General features: G+C 41.0%; 2 protein-coding genes across 2 annotated transcripts; both read right to left on the bottom strand.

The window, feature by feature from the left end:
- Window positions 1-713: 713 nt before the first annotated feature.
- LOC310934090 (uncharacterized protein) lies at window positions 714-10339 on the bottom strand (the record flags this gene model as incomplete). The annotated part of the gene is made up of 3 exons (XM_083897723.1): window positions 714-1951; window positions 6458-8122; window positions 10207-10339. The coding sequence occupies 3 exons, from the start codon at window positions 10337-10339 to the stop codon at window positions 714-716; spliced, it is 3036 nt and encodes a 1011-aa protein (XP_083753849.1).
- LOC310926059 (zinc finger protein 532) lies at window positions 3860-6422 on the bottom strand (the record flags this gene model as incomplete). Its single annotated transcript, XM_083888159.1, is given in 3 exon segments — window positions 3860-4021; window positions 4023-4656; window positions 5185-6422. Coding segments are annotated over 3 exon segments (2034 nt in total), but the record flags the coding sequence as incomplete, so codon positions are not given.
- Window positions 10340-18399: the final 8060 nt, after the last annotated feature.

Raw genomic sequence — 18399 nt, 5'->3', positions numbered from 1 at the left:
ACAGCTCATCCATGATGGTGAAATTGTAGAATCTACATTAGAATTAAAAACCAGAAGGACAATTTGATGGAGCACATGCAATATTAACTAACAATGTAAGGATTTGTTCAAAAGATGACACTACATACATATTTTAAGCAGTGATCATGTTTGTTTTCTGTAAAATGTTTATATGTTGATTATTATGTATACTTTTAAAGGAAGTTATGGCATGTCAAACACAATATGAAATGGTCTCTAGAACTATGAAAAAAAATGAATTCAACTAATATTAACAAAATATACTCTGAATATTTCAGTTTAAGCATTTTATTTAGTTAGGCGAGGTAGCTATGCATCAGTTAAACAAGCATTCATGATTTGGTCACATTTTTCACACACATCAGAAATATTCATATTATTCATAATATTCATCAATCATGCAGAATAACATCATCACATAACATCAGACTGTTCATATTATATCATCAAGCTCTCCTAACAATTCTCCAGTAAAAGTAATCGCAGGCACAGGGGGGAAAAAAATGAACTTCAAAACAAGAATACAGTTTTTAGATAGTCGTTATACATCATTGATTCCCTACATCAATTATCTCTAATGACTTTTGCGAGAGTACAAAACAAGGATTTAAGTTTTTAACTGTCACAGGGTCAAAAAACAAACAAACAAGAAAAGCACCAGAGTATGAGAATATCAACACCCCTGTGCACCTTCATCCATCAATATCAGATTGTGGAATAGGCAGCTCCCCAGTAGCATGTTGTATATAATGCGAATGCAATTTTTTGACATCATCAAAGCCCATATCACATTCAAAACACTCCCAGTCCCAATATTGTTCCTCTTCGTACATAGTTGTGTCCTCAGTCTCACTCTCATCCAGCTGCAGATCTGCTTGTACTTGCTCACTTTCTGATTTAGACTCAGCAGTTGGACCCGATTCAGCCAAGTCACCTGCAGACTCTCCCCAGCTCGACTGATCCCCTGACTCGGCATCATCACGTAGCTGTGACGCCTCTGTCATTTCTGGCATCTCGTCCATGACCACGTCCAGTTGTGGCTCCTTTGTAACACTGGGGGTCTTCTTTTCCTTCACTCCGAGCTCTCTCATCAACATAGATTTCTTCAAGTCCACAGGGATTGCATTGGATCCAAAGTACGCTGCAAAGTGATCCCTCTGATGTCTTATTATACTCGCGGAGTGGGAAAGCGTCTTCCCACAAAACGTGCACTCGTAAGGCTTTGCTCCGGTGTGGGTGGCGAAGTGATTCTTAAGCTGTGAAGACGATTGGAAACTCTTCTGGCAGACGTCGCACTCATGTTGCCTGAGGCTGTGACGCTGCAGGTGTTTATCGAGAGACTCTTCATCTTTGAAGCCTACGGAGCAAGTTAAACACCAGAGCAGTTTGTCTTTATGCATGTCGATGTGAATCATCCAGGACTTGATGGAAGGGAAGTCTCTGTTACACTCGTCACATCTGGGATGTGTGAAATCGTCACTAGAACGCTTCCGTTCCGAGGGTTTGTGGTGTGGCATGTGAACGCTCAGGTGATTAATAAGCCTCGTCCGCCTGGTGAAGGACATCCCACAGTCTGAGCACTCATAGTGAGGAATCTTTGAGGGTCTGTTCACCGCCTTCTTTCGATGCAGCTTTTGGTGTTTTTGGAATGAGGACAGGTATGTATACATCTTCCCACAGATATCACAGGCATAAAGTTGTCTGTAGTTCATTTCTCTAGCACCTGGTGTTAAATATGAATCTTTTGAACACCAATCAGAGTCATCATCCATGCTTTCTTCCGAATCCTCTCCATCCTCTTCTTTCCCAGGGTGCAATGGAGCTTCTTCACTCTCGTCCTCCTCCAGGGCCTGCCCATGCCAATGACTCTCGAACTGTTCCCAGTCTGCAAATGTCTGTCCACAATCCTTACATGCAATGTACTGTTTGGCTATATAAAAAAAAACAAAAAAGAAAGAGAGCAGATGCTTATTAACATATTTTGCTACAAACCTCACAATTTTAAATCATTAATATATACACTTTAAATATTTGAATCTGCCAATTGTATGGGAATATTGATTCTACTGCATTACAGGTGATTTTTACAGTTGGAGAAAATAACCAGTAAGTTACCAATGTTTAATCGCAGCAGAAAAAACAAAACTTACAAGAAGCCCGAGTCTTGGCTCTGTTCTTCTTTCACAGTTGATTAGAACATCTGAACACTCTCAGTATTGGAACACGGCAAATTCAAACATTTCTATTTCACGCAATGTCTGCAGCAGCATAAAATGTGACACTAAAATAAGTGTGGCAATGACCTTGTTTTGTTTTTTAAACAGGCATATTATGTGCATGTTAAAACAGGATAAAGCTGCAACTTATCTTGATCAATCTTTTATTTTTTTCAGTCCAACATTGAGGTAACATCAGGGAATGTCTGGTTTTACTTCACCATCATGTTAAATGTAAGCAACTTCCTCCACAAACTGGCACAGAAAAAGTTAGTAATTTACCTTGTTATGAAATCAGTTGATCAGTTTCCTGCCAGCTCAAAGAGTAAAGTTAATTTTGCGATACCATTTTAAATTCCAAATAATAAAAACAATAACCTAATGTTTTTAAAGCATGGATTTCAACTGATCAACTGCTTCGATGGTTGAAAATAAGCAAATGTGTCCAAAGGCTGCAGTACTTGCAATGAAGTAAAACGGGCCAAATCATTTCTGGTAATAATGAAGAATTTGAAAAAAAGAATCGTCTTAGATTTATGTTTTGTTGATTTGGAGGTTAAAAAAAAAAGGTTGTGTTTACCGATTAGGTTGTTCATTTATGTGTGTAATAGGTATATCATCAAAAAACATCACAGTCATCACTAAACACAAATGACAAATTCCCTTTCAGAGTCAAGGGTGCCAAATGATGAATTGCATTATTAAACAGATTAAACATGCAAAATGACTGAGGCTGGATTAATCACACAGTCCAGTAATTCACAAAATTGTTAAATTTATTATTATTTTCTTTACTTTCTAGAGAACTTCTCGTTCTTTTCAGAAATGGATGGTTAAACAAGGATTAAAAGTGTAAACGGTCACCTAGGTACTCATAAGATAATAAAATAAAAGTAATCTTTGAACAATACAAATCATTTGCCATCTACATCAAATGGTACAGTAGATTTACCCTACAGGAACAAAAACACTATTTTTTGTCAGTTAAAAGTAAAGACTTATTCCACAACATACAAATGCAACACTGACAAGCAAGAAGCATGAGAAACAATAATTAATGCTAGCTATATTGTACACAATGCACAACTTTGCTATGAAATAGTTCTATAGTAGTTAGTAGCAGTAAAGTTCAACATCTTTTACTGGCTGCACATTTATCCAGTTCATGTTTTTTCACTGAAATAAGCAAAAAGCTACACTATTAAAAATGACAGTAGTAGAATTAGTGTAAGTTGCATCAGCTTTGAAGCCAGAAGTGTGTCAACAGCACTTTTCATTTTTCTGAGTTTAAAATGCAATTGGACAAACATGCGCATGCAGGAATATTGAATCTCTTTTAATCCAGTTATGAACTTAATCACTTCAGTCAGGAGGCCCAAAATACACCAACATCTGTGACATCTCAACTCATGTCCATAAAAGGGTCTTTTTTTCTAACATTTGTAGAATATACTGTACATATACTAGTCCAGTGTAAAGAAAAGCCTGAGAACAGGTCAAAATATTTGAAGGAAAGTCTCAAATAATATAGCAACAACCAGTCTAACAAGAAGTCTAACAAGGGAGTTTGTAGCTTTAAAGAAAAAAAAATCTACAATCTACAGTGTCTTCACTAAAGTTCATTATTGAGGTTTGTTACATCTTATATAGTCTGCAAACTTGCTCAGTAGATTGCTGGTGCAAAATGGTTTCTTGGCAAAAAAAAAAAAAAATGTAGTTCCACATTCAAGGCAAGTAAGGCCACTGCCATCTCCTGATGAGACAGCAGCTGGGGCATCACTGTAATCTGTCATCATTGTAATCACCAATACATTCCTGGTGGTGATCAATAAGGTCCTGTATTTCACTGAAGGTCCTCGGGCAAATGGAGCAATGATATGAGTCATTGTTACAGTGCTGAGTTTCATGTTTCTGTAAAGCAGTTGGTGAAAGAAAGGCTTTGCCACAGTGCTGGCACTTATGGCTACTCTGGCTGTCTGGTTTAAGCATAGCTTCGTTCAGCGCAGTCGATGGAAAAAACTTCCCCGTGTTGTCAGCAGATGGAACGTTAGGTTTCGGAGGCTTGGAGGTCATAGCAGCGCTGAGCCTATACCGAACCTCATTTGGGAGACGACCACGGACTTCATCGTGCCAGGCAAGATGTTGCTGTAGCTGGGTCTCTGTCCAAAAGCCGTGGCAGCAAAGAGCGCAACAGTAAGGTTGGCTCTTTGCCTTGGTCTTATGGGTTCTTAAATGTTCCTCTGTCTGAAAAGCTTTGCCACACATGTCGCACTTATAGAAGCATTTGACGGAATGCTCTGGAAAGCGGTTGAGCGGTGGGGAAACATCAGCGGTTCCTTCAGGGGCCTGGATTTCCTGTTTTAACTCCTGCTTCACAGGCGTGCACACTTTCTTATGGTCGAATAGTGAGTGTGAAGAACTGTATTGTGTCCCACAGTCAAGACATGATTCAGTTGTCTTCGTTTCTTTGCCAACAGGGCTATGTTTCTTTGTAGAGTAATCTAGAGCTGACATCTGACTTCTGACCTCACTGCTAGTAGGAATTGTCTGGCTTTTTAGACTATAAGGAACTATATTTTGGCTCTTTGTGCTATCTGAGTGGGCCTGCCTTATGTGGGCATTAAGTCCTATTTCTTTAGCAAAGGTCATAGAGCAGAGGGAACACTGGTGAACTTTTTCCTTCAGTCTCAAAGATGTGGACTCACTCTCATTAAGACCAAAATTAACTTGTTCCAGGGTGGGCTCTCCTAAGACAAGCCCATCTCCTCCATAATCAGCAGCCTCCAATATTATACCATGCTCATTTTCACAAAAGCCTGTATTTTCAACTGTGCTCTCTGTATGTTTGCTTAGACCTGGTTCGGTTTTTATTTGACATTGAGGATTGAACATCTGGTGGCGCTGGAGAACACGAAGGTTAAAAAACTGTTTGCTGCATGTGCTGCACTGAAAAACTCCACCCTCTGTCTTGGATTTAAAATCTTCATCTTTTAGCATGGACCGCGAAAATTTCTTTCCATTGTGCCATCGTTTGTGTGAGCCCAGGGCTGCGTTGGACATGAATCGCCTCCCACATTCTGAGCAGTGAAATGGCCCTTTAGCCAACTCTTCCTGATTGGGTTTCTTAAGCATTACCGACATGGCCAATTTTGCCTTAGCTAATCTGTAGCGCTCAGCATGAATTCTTTGGTGCAGATTCAAGGCCCCAACCACTGAAAAGCTCTTGTCACATTTGTTGCATTTGTATTTCAAATCTGAATTATGACTTTGATCTTCCATCTTGAGCTCACTGCTCATTTCTTCCTTTTCATCAATACTCAAGGTTATGTGATCATCACCCTTCTGTGCAACTACACTTTCCTTGTGAAACATTGGTGTGTCATTTTCTAAGGGTTGTGGCTTACTATCAACAGCCTGATTCGCTCTCCTCATGCAAAGTTTTTGATGAGCACGCAATGAGGCCTTGTTGTTGAAATACGAGAGGCATGTCGCACACTGGAGATCTTCCAGTGTTGCAGAAGCACCGGGTGATGATGGGGAGTGCCCAGTCTCATACCCATGGCTTTTCATATGAAACTGAAGCGCTTTGGCCCGTGAAAACAGCTTTCCACAGTCAGGACAGCTGTAGGTGTTTTTTTTTAACTGCTCCACTTGATGCTGAAACGATTTAATAGGTGGAGGTAGTAACTGGTCATTATGAACAACTTGGTGTCTAAGGAGGCTGGAAAAAAGGCGGAATGACCTGGGGCAAAGTTCACATTTATGGTTTCCATTTTCATGTTTTCGCATGTGCAATGTCATAATGCCCCTGTGACGAAATTTTCTACCACACACTGGACATGCAACTTTACCAGTGGAGCGTGGCTGTCCATTAACAGAATGCGAAGATCCGCCACCACCTTTTCTTTGCCTCAAGTCTGCACACTCGTTCTGGTTTTGCTTGTGATGCGAGTAAGCCCCTAAAGACCAAAAACCCTTCCCACACTGTTCACAATGATAAATCTTTGGGCCTAGAAGAGTCTTCTTCGGATTGTATTCTTTCTTAGTCATCGAAATATTATCTTTCTTTTGAGCAGAGCACTTTTTCATGTGGTTAAACAAGCTAGCTGCATGCATGTAAGACATCATACAATCTGGGCACTGGAATCGTTTTCTTTTGGGATGATGTAATTGATGAGAGACTAAAGCAGACAAATGTGAGAAGCTTTGACCACACTCACCGCAAGTCAAGACTTTCTTCTCTAATTCCTCAGCCTGGTTCAATACATCGTCACTTGGGTTGTGAGTCTCGTGTTGTTGTATATGACTGCAGTGAGGTGCTACTGTGGAGCTACTGCCGTCATACTCGTCTGCGTCAGCTGCTGCTGAATGAGCTGGATTTTGTTGTCTTTTCCTACGAATGCGATGCCACATTCTGTGAATGGAAAGGGATCCACTACGAGTGAACCAACGGTAGCACTCTGGACAATTAAACCTTTTCCCAGTCTTGCCTTCACTGGCTAGCAGTGCATCATGTTCGTCTGCCTGCTCAAAGTCAACTTGTACAATTTTTAAGCCCATCTCTGGTTTGACAACCAGAACGCTGGAGGACGTATCAGTGTCACCATCGTCCCTCATTTCCTGATCCGATTCACACAGCAGCTCAAGATCAGGCTTCACGTCATGGACGGGCTCGTCATCAGACTCACTTGCGCTGATCACCTGAACAATAAAGTCCCCAGGTTCATAACTTTCCACATCTTCATCAGCCTCATGTACTAGTGAAGCTTCTTCATTAGGACGCCAAGCAACGGGCAAACTTGTTTCCAATTTAACCTCGTCATTTTCCTTCTCTCTTCTCTCAGCGTCTCCATAAACATCTGTGTGAAGCAGCTCATGGGAGTGAAGTGCAGAAGCCCTGGAAAACTTCAGCCCACAGTCCTTACATTCAAATGACTTCTTCTGTAGCTGACACACTTGATGGAGGAAGGACTTTGCTGGGGTTTCAAGACTGTGCTTAAGACGCTTATGCCTGAAGTAGAATGTTGATGACACAAAAGATTTTCCACATTCCTCGCACTCAAACTTTTTTGCAGAGGTTTCGGAGTGATTAGAATGCCATCGCTGATGGTTAAAGAGGGCGAGATGGGAACCAAAATCCTTATCACACTCGGCACAGTAAAACTTACTGTTTATTTTCTTTGGTTTATCGATAGTTTCCTCTCGAGAGCACTCACTTTTGCGACTGAAACGCTGATGTGTTTTTAGTCCCATTGAGGCAGAAAAGGCTTTGCCACATTTACACTCAAAAAGTTTCTCAGTAGATTGATCTTTCTTTCTTTCAGGAGGCTTGGGTTCAGGTATAGACTCCTCAGTAGGTATGGTATCTCCTGAATTCTTGTTTCGTGACTTGACTAAATTTTCCTGATGATAACGACGGTGTGCATCAAGAGCTGAGGCACGAGAGTAATTCCGCCCACAAAGTTCACACTGAAAAGATTTCTTTTTTAAATGTTCAAGTTCACTAAAAACTGATTTGGCAGCTTGTGTGTGCGAGCGCTGATGGTTGAGATAGTGTCCAATCATATAGTAAGATTTCCCACAGTCTGGGCATTCATAAGATCGCTCCTTCTTTATCTCAGAGTTTTTCTGACTACCAGACTCCTTTGGGGAGGTTTGACCATGAATCTTCTCCATATGCAAGTGGAATTCACTCGGCTCAACAAATGAGAGTGAACATATAGTACAAACATTTGCTGTTTCGCTGTCCTTTTCAGCATTATGCGAGTCCTCCAACTGGTCATCTAAAACCACCTTTTCTGGTGGATGCTGATGGCGATGCTCCACATCGGCTGCCTCCTCACTGAAGACTTCTTCACAATGCTGAGAGTAGAAATCCCCAACCCCTAAAACAGAAAGATAGCAGGTCAAATCCACTCCTGTTTCCAAAGAAAGAACAAAAATAAAATAAAATAAAACATGCACAAATGAAGTCTTTATTTAAAGAGGATATGAGGTTACAGTATAATCAAACACAAGATGGATTTCAAAATGCAACACTAACTGCAAAACTGTAAATCTTTAAAAAAGCACAAGAGATTATGAAGAAGAATATGGACTTCCTTCACAAATACAATAATAATAATACAATAAATGTTGTTTTTTTTTACCTTAAATTTAAATTTAAAGACATTTAAGGTCTAGAGCCTATTGCAATTTGACTGCAGGAGACGCAATATTTGTTAAAGCCAAAATGTGATTGTTAGATTAATCATTGTCGGATCGTATTGTACAGACTGAAGAGAACATCTTTGTTTCCTACAAATATTTAGTTATTCAGCCATAACTACAACATGTAAATCGATTAATCAATGGGCCCATTACTGACTTTTAAACACCAGCACAGGCTTAATTACTTGGCTGATTATTACCTTTATTACATTTATGTAAATGTGTCACATTGCTCTCAGAAACTTAATAAATGCTGCTAGGAGCATTTTTTCTTAACAGACACAAAAGAGAGAATGGGGTGAAAACCCATGTGATGTTCAATAAATGTTTATTTAAGTGCGTGTAAAAATATATAAAAAAATATCTCCTCTGACTTTGTCGCCTAACAGGCACTTTTCATTCATTCAAATTTGACATGGTGGTTTAAACATAAGGAGGGTCCTGGTCCTGTCTGCCTGGAGCACTGCGCCCCATGCACACACACACAGTCATATTTGTAAAGAAAATGTTTTCAGACTTTACTCCATAAGTCCTTACTCCACAGTTGGATTTCACATGTTCTCAGTGACTATTTGACTAATAGTCACTGAGTGACTAATATACAAATTTGTGAAGGAGGAGGAACTGCTTTACTCACAGTTTAAATCTACAAATTTTGAGTATCACTGGTCATTATTAAACAGTTATATTAAATAAGACGGAAGAATATAATTGCAAATGACTGCCCTGAACATCGCACCGGTCATAGAAAACCCCATAGGTCAAACTCAATAGATTACAATCATGTTGTGTATGGCTGGATGAGGTGAAAATACCTACTTTTTTAAAAATGGAATTTCATTAGAAATATAATTCTTTTTCAGTCCAATACTTATGGATATAAAATGTGATGGAACATTACGACATGATACACAATTAAAATATGAACTACTCTACACCTTGTGCAAGCATAAAACCAAGATATAAATTTGCTTCCCACATGTCAATAAAACATTTTGATCTACTATGATGATTCATTGATGGTTTAAAGACCTACATAAGGCACAAGGAACAAGAGACAACAGGCGGGACCAGAGTTATAGGGGCACCTGTCCCTTTTGGACCCCCTGCTGAACTGCATCCCACTACACAGAATGAACATGATCCCTATTTTGGTGCATAGGTATCTGGTGGTTAAATACAATCCACGGTCCATTTAGTTACCCCACTCCAGAAATGCTGGGGCTATGAAAACAACACGATACTATACACTGTTATTCATCTGATGACACTTCAACTGTCAGTCAATAATCAATTTCCCAAATGGTTCGTAGTGCAGTCAATTTTGATTTGTACGAGTTCGGCCTAGTCCCATGATTAGCACAGCTAAGATACATGTCGCGTATCAAGATACATGTCGTGTATTTTATCCTGAATATACCGATTTAATTTGTACTGTTGAAAAATATGTACTTGAATTTAGACATGTTCGATTAATAATCCAACACATTTAATCCTATTACCTTCCCATGAGACAAGGTCGCAATCGATTTACAGTTAACAATCCATGCATTATAACGTAATATCCAGAAAAAACTACTCATATACATAAGCGTGTGAGTTACAAAATCGTATTAAATTCAAAGTTTCACGTATGCAGCAAAGTAAATACCGTTATTTTTTCAATAGTTACGAGATTCGTGGTCCTCAACTGAAGTTGGTACACGACAACTCTGCCTAAGCATGTCGATGCTAACAACGTTTGCTGCCGAATACTTACCGGTATTAACTGAATCCTCAGCAGTAGATGGACCGGCGTCGTTTCCCGATGCTTTTTGTCCATTTAAAGGGTTGTTTTCATCTTCGTCCTCTATGGTCACAGTCGTAGCAACATCTTCGCTAGTTTCGTCCATCTTGGTGTGGTTTGGTTGTACTAGCTCTGTTGAGCTAATGCTAACTACTCAGCAGCGCCACCAGTTTCCCTTATCCGCGAAAGACCAGTCAACAAATTGGTTGAAACTGTACTTTGCGATAGTCTAGATATAGTTAGCTCATACCAGAGCGGAACAATGCACCAAATGATGACGGAGGGTGCAGTTTTTGAGGTGGCTCTCACACCTGCATCGTGTGCTGGTTGCTGTTGTGTGCGCGAGCGCGATTGTTCCCGGAAGTGCTGTCTTCTTCGTCTGTTTTGACTGTGATCGCAGTGTAGCTGGAACGACCCTTAGCAAACTGACACGATTTTAACCGCTTTAAGCAGCTTTTCAATTCCTAATTTTTTTTTTTAACGTTTTAACATTATCTTCAGCCTGACTTTATACTGTATCTGTTGAAATAAAGGCATTGGGCCTTTTTTAGTATTGCATATATTTTTTATTTTGATTCTTCATCCTTGCTTTTAGATATCAGTACTTATAGACCACGTGTCAAACTCAAGGCCGGGGGCCAGATGTGGCCCGCCACGTCATTTTATGTGGCCCGCGAGTGATTCGTTGGTCTTAAAAATCTGTGTTAAAATAGGTCTATGCCGCTTTAAGGCGTAAACTACATTTCCCACAATGCATGGTGATTGAGTTACCCGCAAAGTGACGGCACCGCCACTAGATCAACAGTGTATCATTGTATATGCATCATGCGACGAGTGAAATTGAATAAGTAATAAATACAAAAAGTTATTTAGCAATATGTTACGGAGTAGTTACCTTTATTTTACATTAGATTTGGTTACATTTAGTTACATTTATTCTGTATGACAGTTACATCTGGCCCTTTGAGGGTAACCATTATGCTGATGTGGCCCTCAGTGAAAATGAGTTTGACACCTCTGTTATAGACCAATCGAGTAAGTACATACTTACGGGACTAAGATTTTACTGGCACTGTCAACTCAATAAATTCTTAAATCAAATGTAAACTTAACAAAAATATAAACGCACAAACTTGAAATGGTGAACAAAAATAGAATGTCATGACATTTGCTCAGATTCTTGATGCATTTGTTTATGGAATGATTTGTTTTGCTCAAACCCAGTAGTCCAGTGTCACTTGGCCACAATTGACTACAATCTCAGATTGAGTATTTCAACTCACGAGAGTCATGGAGCATGGCAGAGTGGTGGTCAATATGCGTAGTCCAGTACACAGACACTCCTTATAGTCTGGTCAATAAAAGGGCACACCAAAATAAGGACTTTTGTCACTTGTCAATATGCCACAGATGTCACAAATCATGAGGGAGCGTGCCATTGGCATGCTGAGTGCTGGGTTGTGCGTTACAGCAGTGGCAACACAACTGAATGACGCCATATTCACCAGACATGTCATTTATCGAACACCTTTGGGTTCTCCTGGATAGGCGTGTCCTCCCCGCCAGCGAGTTCCAGTTCCAGTTCCCCAGAATGGCTGCCAACTTCAAGTGGCTCTGCGGGAGGAATGGGACAACATCCCCCAGGCCATGATCGACAACCTGGTGATGTCCATGCGTGGCTGGTGTACCCCTCGGTGTGAGGCTAATGGTGGACACACATGTTATTGATGTTTGTGAACTTGGATCATTGACCCCCATTGTGTTCTTCCTGCCATTACGACTTTTGTTTTGAAATTGATCCTAATGCCCGCAAATTAAAGCCACTTTATCGATAAAGTTGTACTGTTGTTTTTGGATAGTTACTGTTTTGTCACATTACAATAATTACAAGTTTTTCTTTGTGCGTTTATATTTTTGTTGAGTGTAATAAAATATACTAATTCTTAAGCTTGTCCCTCTTTTGTTTCATACATATATTTACCAATGTTTGCTCCACAATTACTGCACGACACAATTTCATAATCAAAAGCAAGTTTTATTGAATCCAATATGTAGACATCATGGTAAATTTCTTTCCATGCTAAAACAGTAGCTAGAGGTAGAAGGGCTCAGGTTATATCTTAAGACTCTGAATGTTGAAACGCACAGAAAGTGTTGTTTTGTTTAATCAACAAATGGACCATGTGTTTATTTTACAGTAGTAATGATAATTTACAGTCACTTTTAGGGCACCCAAAGCTATGCAAATATCAAGTTTTCAAATAAGGGAGGATATGGAATTCTGTGCTGATCTAAATCTACAGTTGTGTAATGATAGCATCCATTATTCACAAATAATACATTGCTCTCAACAGTGGACCTTTCTTTTAATGACTAGGGATACATTACCAAATAGAAATGGTAAATCTAGTAACAGGTACATATTACATGGCACTCAATAATTTACAGTAGATGCTAAACACTGTCAAGCAAAACCAGTTTAAAATCTAAATGATCACATATTTCAATGACAACTTGCCAAAAAAAAAAACTATGAGAATCGGACAGAACCCACCAAGTATTTGTTTGTCTTGCCATTGTAAAAATCATGACAAATCACATAAATCCAAATTAAATTCAATACAAAATTCACTCTTTGACAAGTGTCAGAAACAGTTAGTGTAATGAGGCAACTTTCTTCCTTTCTGTTCAGAAAATGCTTACTGTTACATGATCTTAAGTATAACCTTTTTCTCCATCACAATGAGAACCTTTACCTACAATATATTTGGACCCAGTCTGTGCCCCTGTGAACACATGTGCTTCCTAGCAGTATTATACTGTGCGTTTACTGTGTGCAGTCAGCCTTTCATTGTATATTTGCACACATTTAATAATTGAGTACAAGACACCTCTTTGACCCCAAAACGTTCCTTTCCTTACAACATCTTAGTATTTTAGAAGTTGCTCTGTGTTTTGGAAGTGAGGTCATATTGTTGAGTCTACCTTAAGCACAAACTAGGTCTAAATACCAAGACAGCAGACATGCAGACTGTACTCATAAAAGGCACACAGTATACTGTACATGAAGAAACACAGTTCAAATGGTTCAGGACATATGAAAAGAACTATAAAAGTACTATTGTATAAACCTAAATGTCATTGGCAATAAATGAAATATAGATTACAGAATCTCATTCATTTCCACGCTCAGCATGTATTCAAACTATGCAAATATTTGGTTGAATTGTAAAATAGCATGTGTATTGCCCTCTTTCAAACAACTCTCTATGCAGTCTAATGTGGAGCTGAATAAAAAAAAATGTGCATCAAGTGTGAAGACTGAAACCAAGTTGCACTGTCATGTTCTAATTTCGAATGCCCATTAATTCAACAGGTCAAACTGTACATTGTAATTAAAAAAAAAAAAGTTATATTGGTATATGAAAAAAAGAAAAAATCAAGTTGTGTTATGTTAGTGTAGAAATTTCAAATTTCTCCCTGTGCATGTTGCAAGTAATGCATTTGTAGATCCAGCTCTCTGGGGAAAGAACATCCGCATATCATGCACTGGAGAAGTCGATCAGGGGCAAAAGGCAAACGGGTTCCAAGTTTATGAGGTTCTGTCTGTGGGGCAATCTGCGATATGGGAAGGGTCTGTGTCAGATGTGGCCTCTCACTTATGACTGCCTGTGGTGTGAAAAAAATATTTGGGAGTGGAGGTCTTGGAAGAGCACCAACTGCAACAGAGTGAAGGGGGTGAGAGCCAGGCAAAGCAAGAGGAGGGAGTGCAGCAAGTGTCGATGAGAAGAAAGGAGAAGGCTGATTTATTATTAGTTGAGTGGCCGTTACAATTGGCTGTTTCTGTAGCTCCTGTCCATTCCCTGGTTTGAGTTGCCCAGTGAGCAGTGTTTGAGCGCCTACAGTATTACTTTGGAAGCCCCATACTGTTGTTCCCATTGCCTGGCCAAAGCAGTGAGGCTCATATGCAGCGGAGATGGGAACCTTCTGTGCCGTACACTGTACATTGGGCCAGCCAGGTGACACTTGTGCTTGCTGCAGCTGGAAATCTTGGCTATTTACTAATTTATCAGCGGGTTGTATAGTCTTTGGAATTCCTGGCAGAGCCTGAAGGTCCCACAAGGTGCCACCAATCCCAAGAGAGACAGGAGTTGAAATTGGTATAGCACTGCTTTGGTCTACTTGGGCTGAGGTGGATGCACCTGCTAAGCCTGAGGACCACTGTCCCTCTGGCTGGCTAACAGTCAACGGCATGACTTGAGGATTAGCGATGGCTGACACACCTTTGTCCTCATTTTTAAGAGGTGTCGATGGCTCCTTTTGTGTTGCAATTAGGGTATTTTGCCATCTTGACAACTGGAGCTCCTGACCAAGCTTGTTTGGAGAGCTTTGAGAATTTGCTAGCGGTCTGATGCTCCACAGAGCTGCTCCGTCAATGAAGGAAGGTACAGAAAAGTCATGCTGCAGAGAGCTCGTGGAAGCTACTGCTATGGACATGGGTGTGCTGCTCAAAGTAATAGACTTGGGCTGCAGCCGCCTGTGCAGCTCCACCTCACCAACCGCTAATGGGCTGGATTTATTTGGCGTAAATGTTGGTTGGGAGCCGACAGTTGAAGCTGCATTCTCTTTTAAATGTGAGGGCTCAGAGCTTTGAGTAGATATGGGGCCTGACTGAGTAATTAAAGGGCTATCTGCCCAGCCTGGACTTCTCTGATGCTGCTGCTGAAGGCCTTGCGGTAGCGAGCTGTCAAACCGTGCCTGCTGTGGTGTTGCATGTTGGTGCTGCGACGATGGGATGGGCATTACTTTTCCACCGTCCACCTTCCACTGCACCGGTTGAGGGTTTAGCTCGGACACACACTGCTCCTTCTGCTGACTACTTTGCAAATCCATGTTTGGTGAGAGCATGGAAGACTGTGGCTGCACTGCCTTACTATGCACCTCAGAGTCTCTTAGCGCAGAACTTGGCAATGGACTTGACTCGGACTTACCCATCACTGAAGCTCCTGATGGTCTATCCCCTCCATTTCCACTGCTGCTGCCTCTCATCCTGGAACTAAGTGGGAAAGAACTATTCTGACTGCAACTTTGGCGCTTCCGAGCATGAATTTTCTGATGAACAAGCAGGCTACTAAACCAGGAAAAGGTTTTGTCACACTCATCACAACGATGAGGTCTCGCTCCTGTGTGTGTGTTCATGTGATCTCGGAGCAGATAAGCCAATCCAAAGCTCTTGTCACACTGGTCACACTTATGAGGTTTGTCACCATAGTGCGATACCATATGTTGCTGTAGTTGGATCTCATCGCTGTAGCCTTTGCGGCAGCTGGTGCAGCGGTATGGTTTCTCCTGGTGAAGCTTTTGGTGTGTTCTCATGTTTTGCAGGAAGGCAAAGTCTTTCCCACAGTCTGGACATTTATATGGTTTCTTGCCTGTATGAATAATGATATGTTGCTGCAAATAGCTACTGAATCTAAAGCCCTTACCACACACTTTGCATTTATAAGGCTTATCCTTGGAATGCCTACGCATATGCAGCTCTAACACTGAGCTATGGCGGAAGATCTTTCCACAGTCAGAACACTTGTAACACTTACTACTTATGCCATCGCTTCTACCCTTACCCTGCACATTATCACTGCTTGACAGATTAACAGCAGCAATCTTTTCTAAATCTAGGGCTCCAGACTTGTGGATGCTTATCATGTGTAATTTTAAACTGGTAAAATCACGATAAACACACGGACAGTGTGGACAAGTGTGTCCTTTTTCCCAGTTCAATTTGGGTAAGCTGTCGGTCTCGTACTCAGCCTCATGAATGACCATGTGGCTTCTCAGGTTAGCTGGTGCACTACAAGTCTGCGGACAAAGGGGGCATTTGAATGTCAATTTCGCTTCCTCGCTCTGATGTGAATTTTCTTTTCCTACCCCTTTAACTGTGTCTTGTGCAGGTGGAGGGGCCTGTTTGTGGGGCTGCTTCTCACTGGAGTCGGAGGAGTTGGAGGAGTCGGTTTTGCGCAGTCTATGCTGGCGACAATGCGCCTTCATGTTCTGGGCAAAGGCAAAGTTTTTACCGCACTCGGGACAGCGGAAGGGCTTCTGGCCTGTGTGAAGATACTGATGTTGATGAAGCAGACTGCTGTACTTGAAGGCCTTACCACAGATGTTGCACAGGTGAGAGCGGGTGCTGTCTGTGTGTTTGCGACGGTGGTCTTCCATGACGGAGAAATGTTTGAAAACCATACCACACTCTGGGCATTCAAAGGGCTTGAGGGCGCCATGACAGCGCTGGTGATAGCGCAGGGTCATGGTGTCTGGAAATTTATGATCGCATTCTTGGCACGTAAACATCCTCTCTTGGGAGTGAGTCACCATGTGCCTTGTAACAGAAAATTTGAACTGGAAGTCTTGGCGGCACAGGGGGCAGTGGTAAGGCTTATCAACTGTTCGACTGCAGTTGTGGTCCCTCAGCTTAACCACTGTAGAGAAGATCCTCCCACATTCTGCACATTCGAAACCCCCTTCGTCTTTTGTTTGCACCTCCTTCTTTGGAACAACAAGCTCCTCCTTCTGTTTATGTTCATTTCTGTGTTTAATGAGGCTGCTGCGGTGCTGAAAGGTAAGGCCACATTCTTTACATCTCAGTGGCGTGAGCTCATCCTCGTGTGCATGAAAGTGGCGGTGAAGGTTGTACGTCTCACGGCGGGTGAACCTCTTCCCGCATTCCTTGCAAATCAAACGGCACTTTTTTTGCTTAGCTGCCAAATCGGCAGCCGCAGGTTTTTCTGCCTCCCCATCTTCCTCAGCCACATTCTCTGCCTTGTTGGCTTCTCCCACAGGCTCATCAGCCTGCTCCCTCTCTGTGCGCCTCAGAGCGTTTTCCACCTCACGCACCTCCTCTGCATCGGCAGTTACGTTATCATCAGCTTGTGCACCCTGCTGCACTTTGTCTGCATTCTCTGTGACTTTGCTGACATCTGTGAGGGGGGGAAAAAGCATAATAACATCTTAGCAATCAAAAGCAAACAGAAAACAACAATATCAATGATTGATATCATTTAAAGCACATATAACTGGGTTACAATTTCCCAGATCTGTGGTGCTGTAAACGCTACAGAAGCAGTGCATGTTGATATCCAAACGAACTGCAAATAACACAGCTATTCATGTTTAGTACATTCACTCAGGAGATGTCACTAAAACGGAAATCTCTTGGACCTATAAATGAAAAACCATTGCTAATTTAATGTTTTGGATGAGGTGTTTGCAATATAAAATGCAAATATTTCATATACATATAACATGCTCCTCTAGCCTTTACTAATCTAAGATTTCTTGCACACAGTTGTCTCCAGGGTTTACAGAGATAAGGCAATGGTAAGAAGACCATCACCGAACACACAACATGTTGAAGCAGATGGGCTACAGCAGCAGATAACCACACTGTGTGAAACAAATACTACTTCACTCCTATCCTGTGTTCCTACTTAAGTGGCCGGTGAGTCTACTTGAGGCATCTCACACTGGGTCCCAGTGGTCATGTTTGAATTGCTGCTTTAATTCATTATTATAATAAGATTAACTTCTTGCACTACATCCAGGAATGTTGTGGTTTCCTGACCGGCTCGCACATTCCTTCTCTTGCCCAATGTGTCTGCTGTTTGAGCTATTTTTCCAGCACAGCGAATTCACTTGCATGTAGCGATGCACAATATTATCAGCACAAGATCATTATCGGCAGATATTGGCTTTAACATTTATTACTAGATGCCGTTAAACACACCAATAATATGACTAAATGACAACAACAGTGGGCTCAAAAGGCTGCTACCTCCTTGACTTCTATGCTGGAACCCTCTCCAACTGTTGTTTTCTTGTTACGTTAATTTATTTTGCTCAATGAAGAAAGTTTATAATCTACATCTGCCTCGACATGAGCAAGCAAAATATGTTTATTTCACTACAGAATAGACAAAATGACTTTGGCCCATGCACTCCAAATATATCAACAAATGTAAAACTATATCACAAAGTAAAATATAGCGTGCATCTTTGAGTTTCTTCACTTTAACTGTTTACATTGCACTCATTCAAACAGACTTTTAAGTGGAACATCAGCTTTACCATCACTTACAAGCATACAATCTGATATTTCAATACCTATTT

The sequence above is a fragment of the Microchirus variegatus genome (assembly GCF_963457635.1).
Source record: "Microchirus variegatus genome assembly, chromosome: 1".
Classification (NCBI taxonomy): Eukaryota; Metazoa; Chordata; class Actinopteri; order Pleuronectiformes; family Soleidae; genus Microchirus; species Microchirus variegatus.
This window is presented reverse-complemented; position numbering and strand designations above follow the sequence as displayed.